This window comes from Dryas octopetala, unplaced genomic scaffold (assembly GCF_963921425.1).
Source record: "Dryas octopetala unplaced genomic scaffold, drDryOcto1.1 SCAFFOLD_58, whole genome shotgun sequence".
Lineage (NCBI taxonomy): Eukaryota > Viridiplantae > Streptophyta > Magnoliopsida > Rosales > Rosaceae > Dryas > Dryas octopetala.
The window spans coordinates 23,882-32,658 of record NW_028234398.1 but is presented as its reverse complement, the minus strand read 5'-3'; the positions used below and the strand labels follow the sequence as shown (position 1 = coordinate 32,658).

Genomic DNA, 8,777 nt, shown 5'->3' with positions numbered 1-8,777 from the left:
AAAATGAAAGTTGAGGTACTTTTTGTCAAATTTTTTAAAGTTGGGGTAACTAAATTGAAAATCAGTGCATAATTGAGGTACTAAAATGAAGTTTACTTATTTTTTTATGGAAGTTAATGTTTGTACTCCTTTGGTACAACTTGGGAAATTCGTGGATCAAATTGACACTTATTATAGTTAATAGATCAAATTGAGAATTATAATAAAATTCGTAGACCATTTTTTTATTTAACCCAAAAACTAAAAAAAAGTAGGGTTAATTTCAGTTCAGTACCTCAAGTTTACTTCAAATTTCAATTTAGTACCTCATGTTTAAAATCTTACAATGTCATATCATCTTTCCAATTTATTGCAATGTCATACCTCTGTCTGTATAACTGTTAAGAGATCTGTTAAAAGCTGATGTGACACTTACATAACACTCTCACAATTGATGATTAGATACCACGTAGTCTGATAATAGGCCATGTTATGCCACGTGACATAAAAATAATTAAAAATCTAGAAATATGGCACATCATGCCACATAATTATTTTTAAATTTTTAGATTTTAAATTATTTTTTATGCACTAGGTATGACGTGTCATATTGTCAGACCACGTGACATGTAGTCAACATTGTGGGAGTAACATGTAATTGCCACATCAGCATTTAATAGATTTCTTAACAATCATACTAATGGAGGTATGACATTGCAACAAATTGAAAATATGAGGTATGACATTGCAAGATTTTAAACATGAGATACTAAATTGAAATTTGAAGCAAACTTGAGACACTGAACTGAAATTAACCCAAAAAAATAAGTTAAAGTCTTAAAGATGAAAGAGGAGAGGGAGTCCACCATGACGCTCTTAATAGCGCGTGAAACACACGCCCTCCAAGAACTCGGGAATTGGGCAACAGACAATCACCAAATCTTCAATTCGGTCACAACGAAAGGTTTGGCCATTTCACTATTTCAGCCAACTCAAAGGAGTCAACGACCGTTCAAATTCCCAAAAAAAACCTAAAGTCAATAAAATTTCGAGCTTCTCGTCCGTCTGATTTGCATAATTTGATGATTCCAACCATCACCGGTTAATAATCAAGATGTCCATAGCGTGATCCACCTACAGCAACACCCTATCACTCACTCCTCTTATCGAGCGGGCAGTTCGCTGGAATCGCGTACAGTATTTTCTTTCTCTTTCTTTCCGACTATCCAAACAGCAGCTGAGGATTGCCTTCAAATCTCTCCAACCGGAGCTTCCATGGCGGTTTCTGTTACGGCATCCACAATTCCTTCTTTCAGCTCTGACCGTACAACTCGCTTAGTGGCAACTGCTTCTTCTTCTTTTTCTTCGTCTTCTCTGCAATTTCCCGTACAGCTTCGACGTGTTCGGATCGGAAGGAATGGAGTCTCCGCTCCATTACGGCCTCGGATTCTTCCTCTGGTAACCATTTATTGAATTACCTTCCTAGTCTCATACTTTGTTTGTTTCCGAGAAAATCGAGGAAGATAATGGAATTTTCCGAGGCTTGCAAGTTTACTTCTGTTTTAGTCTGATTTGTTGTTCAGTCTCTCTTAAAAATAAAAAATAAAAAATTCTGTTGTTTAATTTATGTGTTTTGCAGTGGAGCTTAATTGTTATGATTAGAATTGTGTTTGTCTTTCCTAATTAATTTGATAATAACTGTAAATTCTGAAAGAAATCTAAGGGAGAATGGGGTTCTTGGGATTTCCAAATTGAATTCTTTTTGGGGGAAGAAAGCTAATTCATGTGTAAGTGAGAGTGATTCTTCATCGAAAATTTATTGAAAAGCTTATCATTTGGTCTCTCTTCATTTCTTATGCTGTGACTAAAAGAACCCTATGTTGTTGCAAGGATTATTGATATTGTATAATCTTGTTTTAAAATTGAGACGGGTAGCCTTGTTTTCGGCTGCATTTTACATTACCATTTGCATTCAAATTGCAGAGTTTTACATATTTATTTGTCACAATATGCAGTTAATTGTTTGTTTCCTTTTTCTTTTTGATAACAATATACTATTCATTGCAAAACGTGGGAATGTTGATTAAAGATATTCATCATGTAGAAAACAATACTCTATAAGATAGGGCAGTCATCATTTTTAGTTTCACTCCATTTGAACCCTTTGTAATACTTTTCTTTCTTCTTTGCCCCCAGAGATTATATAGTTATAACTTATAATAGTCTTCTAATTTCTATGGACTATAAGCCTCACTACATGTAGTTTTCACTTTTCAGTGTCCACACCATGGGCATACTGCACACAAATATGACATTATCCACTTGTCTTGCAAGCTATGTGGTTAGGCTATTCAAGACAAAGATTTAGCATGATACCAGAGGCTAAATAGAAGTTTTATAGAGCAGGGAGTGGACAGCTTTGACACAACATCTTCATCTGTCTCCTTTTTTCTTGTTAGAAATGGCCTTTATTTTTCATAAAATCCATAATAATAACTTCTATCAAATGAAATGAACTTTTCCCTTGGTCTTGGCTTTGGTGGCATTGGGCGACGGCCAAGGGGTAGGTCATAGGTTCTGTTCTTCTTGTAAGGGGAAAAAAAATCAACATTTTTGAATTGTTCTTTCTTGACTTTTTAAGTCTTAGCATCTATAGTTTAGCTTTATTTATTATGGTGCAATTATTCAAAGATTCTTGAAATCTTGATCACCTGTAAATTATTCCCAATATTTTGATAAAAACAAAAGCAGTCCCAACTTTAGTTACTTTTTCCTGCCTTAATTCATTCTTGAACATCCTTTCAGAGTCCAGAATCATCTTTGCTGGTTAATACTTTTGATTCTTTCACATCGAACTATGGGATTGGCTCGATCTTACAGCTAATCAAATATTCTGTGAGAATAAAATGTTAGAAGCTTTTGGGAAGTTTTAAAAATATCAAAATTGGTCTGAGATGTCATCAAGTCGTTCCTGTTCCTTTATCTTTTGTCTAAGAAATTACCATTTTGCTTCCTTACACATTAGTATTTGTAGAAATTCTTGCTGAAAGTTGGAATCGTTTGATTTTTCCCCTCATCTTTACTATCGTGGGATTCTTTCTTTGGGGCCAAAGCTCCCAGTTAGGCTGGGATTCTTCAAACTTGTCAAAGATAATTTTAACATGCTATGGCTTTTTCTTTTTCTTTTTTATTTTTTTAATTAGACAACATTGATGGTAGTTCCATCGCTTTTGCAATTTTGTTTATCCATTTTAAGTTCATTATTGACTCTCTTCCAAATGTTCATGTGCTCAATCTTTGGCCCACTCGGTTAATTTTTACCTTATCAGTGAACTAATTTGGAATTAAACCTCTGAGAAATAGTGTCACCTTATTTGGGGTAATTGATTCTGTCCATAGTAAGGTCAATGCATGTCATGAAAATTTGTTCTTTCCTCTTTACCCCATGAAGTACCTATTCATGTCCATTTGGGCTTTAATTGGGAGAGGAGGTTCCTAGTAACAAACTCATTAAACAATGGGATGGAAGGTATATATTCTGATAAATATCCAAGTAAAGATCTTATGGTAGTGAATACTGATGAAAGCCATATATTGGGACTTTCAGGCATTGAGTCACATGTTCTTTAATCATCTAATTAGAGGCCAATTATTTACATCCCTCTTTATCAGTGGTCCTCCTATCACTACTGGCATTCCCTCAAATTACAAGTGAAGATTCTGTTGAGGATGATGACCTTTCCCTTTTTTTGTGAGTCTGAAATTCCTATTTTTGTTTAACCTATCTAAAGATTTTTTTTTTCTTTCTTATTACTGGATTGATTTTAATTCAATTATGCAGTTAGCCATATGGACAATGTTGTGACTATTTTGAAAATTTAGAGGCTGAATCCTGAAATTTTACTGCATTGGTGACATAGTAGTTACATGTGTGTTTGGAAAAATGAATTTTTGTAGGTTGAAGCAAAGAAGCAAACATTTTCTTCCTTTGATGATTTGCTAGCTAATTCTGACAAACCCGTGTTGGTTGACTTCTATGCAACCTGGTACGCTCCTCCTGTTTATTCCATTTCTCCTTATTTCCTTTATATTATGTAAAAAGGGTCATCAATAGAAATGTCATATAATGTTACGAGATTGTATAAAGGTAACATGGACATTAAGTAACCATATATGTGGTTTACAGGTGTGGTCCTTGTCAATTTATGGCTCCTGTCCTCGATGAAGTTAGTATTTCTCTCAATGACAAGATCCAGGTGGTGAAAATTGACACCGAGAAGTACCCTAGCATTGCTGATAAATATGCAATACAGGCATTACCTACTTTCATCATATTTAAGGATGGAGAGCCATATGACCGCTTTGTAAGTTGAATATGTGCTCTTTCTCTCCTGAGAAATCCAACTTTACATCTTAGATGATTCTTATTTGCCTCTGGTTGGAGTGTGTAATTTCTCACATATTTATGAATCTAGTAATGATTGCTTTTAAATAGGTCAAAATATAGATGGTTATTGTTATTATTGTTGGTGTTGTTTTGAATTGATGTGAACTTCACATTTTGGATTTCGTAAGATAAACTATGCACATGCATTAGTTTATCCAATTTCATCAAGGATTTTTTTTTGGTCAATAATTACATCATGGTTTGTTACTTCACAAACTTTTTGGTTTTTCCATTTTTTGGTTCCAAAATTTTAAAACTATCAAGAATGTTTGTTGTTTGTGCCATATGTATTTTAAGCCACTGCTACAATAGTCATCTCTTTTACCAATTTGATAATAAGTTTCTTCTCTTTTTACTATTTTACAATCTGCTTTTATCCCTTCTTTTTAACCATTACATGTTTCTGTAAGCTCATCAATTACTTTTGACAATTTTATATCTTTGTGGAATTTGAAAATATATCATGACTGGTATTTGATTATTTGCAGGAGGGTGCTTTGACTGCTGATCAGCTTATCCAACGAATTGAAACCGCTTTGAAAGTCAAGCAATAGACTGGTGAGCTGCCTTATATGAATCTCTTCTTTCTCTGTTTCCCCTCCGCCATCCCCGTTTCCTAACTAAACTTCTTGTTTTTTTTCTTTCCTAATTCTTCTTTTATCAGTCCAGCAACCGGGAAATTGATCTATTCAGCTACTTTGGAAGAAATATGGATTTGATGAAGAATGCATGGGAAGATCAGTCATTATTCGATGTTCCTCTGCATTTTATTTTTTGTATGTAACAGTTTTGTACCAAAAAAAAAAATGATAGATTTTTTTCATTCCCTTGTTGGATTGTGCGGATAAAACTTACAGAAAACAATTTGTGATGACAGTTTATTTGGACTCTTTGCGATCTGCACAACCACAACAGTTGCATTAAAGTGATCATCGGAAAGTTTTTTTATTTTTTATTTTATTTAGTGGAGATATTTGATATTGTGTTTGGTGTGATTTGGGGCTATCAATTGTAATGTAAGGTAATTTGTTCGAGGGTTGTTCCATTTGGCATGGAACTTGAATCAAAGGGTCACGATTCCGTGAAAGTGAGCCAACTCCAAAATCCTGTTCTCAGTTCGGATTGTAGGTTGCAACTCACTTATATGAAGCTAGAATCACTAGTAATTGCTGGTCATCCATACGGCGGTGAATTTGTTCCCAAGCCTTGTACACACTATCCATTATATTATGGGAGCTGACCATATTCGAAGTCTATCTTAACTCCAAGGGAAAGGTTCAGATTCTAGACCTTATGGCTTATGTTGGATGTTTTGTGTAAAAAATTCTTGCTTATCCCATGGGCAATTTTTTTTTTTTTTTTTTTTGGGACCATATGCAATTCTATGTTGGTTTACTATAAATCACAGTTGTTGATTCATCCTAAAATAATATCTCATATGAAATAGAACAATGCTAGAGTGCCTCAATTGTGCCTCAATGACATGGACAAGCCATATCATTTGAATTTAATTAATTTTTAGCTAATTTATCCACATCATCATCAGTTAAATACCCAATTGGCCCCTCCTTTGTTGCCTTACAATTTTCTATAATTAATGTCTTAATATTTTAGTTTGAAGTTAGTGGCATATGATTTCTCATTTGATAACAGATAAAATTGGCAAAGTATGGAGCAGAACATTTACAAAACAATTGACATACATATCACAATTTATAAACAGAATTAAACAGATCCAATAAAATTCGACAAAAAAAAAAAAAACACAGATCCAATAAAAAGAAAATTTGTAATTTTCAATTGATATTTGAACCAATAAGCAATTGATATTTCAAATATGAATTAAACAGCAGACTAATTGATCGGTACTTTCTTTACAATTGATATTTTTTTCTTTTAGATCTAATTTCTTAAGGCCACTTTAGAATTAAACAAATTAATAAAAGTATTACAATTTTTACTGCTACAAGGATTCACACTCTTCCGCATCAAATTGATTACAAACTAATTTTATGTTTTGCTTGGGTTGTCAAAAACTCAATTGCTTTAGATTTTTCTTCAAGTTTTAATTAAAAAATTATAATTTTTCAACGTTGCCCAAAGTCCTTCTATTAATTGTGGATCTCATTGCTTAATTTTGGACTTTTTTGGTGATTTGCACATTAAATGTCTTCTCAAGCAAAAAGAGTTTGGCAGTAGAAAGGAATGAAGAACCCAATGAATAAATCCATCACCAAAACACTGTCCAACAAATCCACAAACTAAATGAAACTACTTATAGCCCCAATATTAGAAGATGAAAACACAAACCATGATTTGTCAGCGGTGGATCAGGTAATTGTATTCTTAAATAACTGTGAGACTCATCATTATATCAATATTATGATTTTGTGTTATTGATCTAAGAAGAAAGAATTGAGAAGAAAATGAATGGAGTTTTTCAAATATACAAATAGGGTTAAATTAGGTATTTAATATATACGGATGTAAACAACTTAATTAAAAAAATAAAAGTTAATTTCAAATGACATGGCCTTTGAGGCACAAATTTTGAGGCACATAATCTTTTGGCTAAAGTTCAATTTAGACACTAAACTATAAAAGTATTTCAACTGCATCCATCATCTACAAAATCATTAAAAAATATACCTCATCTAAAATTTAAATTGAAAAAAAAGAATTTTTCTTCCTCTTTTCGTTTTTTACCCCTATCCACCTCTCACTCTTTCTCTCTCTTCCTTCTCTCCGGCCAACCCTCCCAACCCAACCCAACCCCTCCCACCCCCACCCCCACCCCCACCACAACCAGCCGGACCCTCCCCTTCCACTTACCTGAGTCTCTCTCTCTCTTTTCTCTTATTTTTCTTCTTCTTCCCCTTGTCTCCTTTTTTTTTGCGTGACTTCGCACAATCCGGCTGTGACCAAGCCAACTCCGACCAAGCCCAGCCAATGCAGCACCACCAGCCCACACTTCTCTCTCCCTTCAACCATCCCTCTCTTCCCTCTCCTCCCCTGCGTGACTCCCTCCTTGTGTGCACCTCAGCCCAACCAAGGCCGACCATTTCCCGGCGGGTCCCCCTGCTGCCGACCATCCCCCTACGAGCTATAGTTGGGGTCAGGAAGGTTGTTGTGGTGGTGGTGGTGGGGATGGGGTCGGGAGAGGCTAGGTTGGGAGGGTTGGCCGGAGAAAGGGAAGAGAAAGAGAGTGGGAGGTGGAGAGGGGTAAAAAAAGAAAGAGCAAACTTCATTTTAGTACCTCAAGTATACCATGTTTTTCAACTTTGTATCTCAATTTCAAAAAGTGGGATTTTGGTACCCTAACTATGAATCTGTAGCACTTTATAACTCTGTTAGCTTGGCCGTCAAGAGGTCTGTTAAACGATGACGTAGCCATGACCAGTCAGCACCTGGGCGCATCGTTGGACTCCACGTGGCGCAAGGTCATTCGTTTCCCACCCAAATCGTCCTCGTCAGTCCTGGCCCAATGTTTTCCCCCCAAAACCCAGTGCCAGGTGGCCTGACACACTGACACATCAGCTAAAATAATAATAAAAAATTAAAAAGCCACTGAAATCAATTAATTCTGATTTGTTTTCAGGAAAAAAAAAAATTCCTGATTTGAAATAAGATGTCCGTTGCAGCGGGCATTTCTACCAATCCCACGCCTCCAAAAGCATTGGTTGTGCTCATTCTTCTTCTTCTATCTCGAAACGAAGTGCAGATCTTGGGTGGAATTGGGTGAACTTAGTGTTTCCTTCAACAATGGATGTCGTGGCTTGTAGATGTAGCGATAGAGCGTTGTTGTTCACGTCATGGACTGATGCGAATCCTGGGAGGAGATTCATTCGTTGTCCACGATATGGGGTATAAGAAGTTTGATTTTTGTGTTCGGGTGGGTTTTTTTGTTGCTATTTGAAATTTGTTGATGCTTTCTTGTGCAGCAAAAGGGAGGGTGCCAGTTATGGGATTGGTTGGACCCCCCAATGTGCGAACGCGCTAGGGCTGTGATTCCAGGGCTTTTAAGGAAGGTGAGAACAGTTGAAGAACAGATGGAGAGGTTGCAGAGGGCTCGAAGGAAAGGCTGGTGGCTGTGGGTCTTCATGATCTTATCGTGGATCATTACTCTTGGTTTTATGGCCAATTATGGATAGCAAGTTTCGGGTACAGCAAGGGGTTTATGAAATAAAATAATGGGTGTTGTGTTCCTTTATGCAAGGGGTTATGTAGTGTTTAGAAAGGGGTGTTGTGCTTCTTTATGCTTTTTGTATCAATTTGGCGAACAATTCCCCATGTTTATTAAATGTGACTAGTTTATTCCTATGTACAAAATTCAAACTTCATATTTTGGAAT

At 35.7% G+C, this 8,777-nt stretch overlaps 1 protein-coding gene across 1 annotated transcript; it reads left to right on the top strand.

Annotated features, from left to right (window-relative positions):
• The first annotated feature begins 1,136 nt into the window (after nt 1-1,136).
• LOC147272958 (thioredoxin Y1, chloroplastic-like) lies at nt 1,137-5,625 on the top strand. The gene is made up of 5 exons (XM_086228666.1): nt 1,137-1,437; nt 3,937-4,025; nt 4,166-4,343; nt 4,915-4,984; nt 5,091-5,625. The coding sequence occupies exons 1-4, from the start codon at nt 1,255-1,257 to the stop codon at nt 4,978-4,980; spliced, it is 516 nt and encodes a 171-aa protein (XP_086084792.1). The 5' UTR covers nt 1,137-1,254; the 3' UTR covers nt 4,981-4,984; nt 5,091-5,625.
• Nucleotides 5,626-8,777: the final 3,152 nt, after the last annotated feature.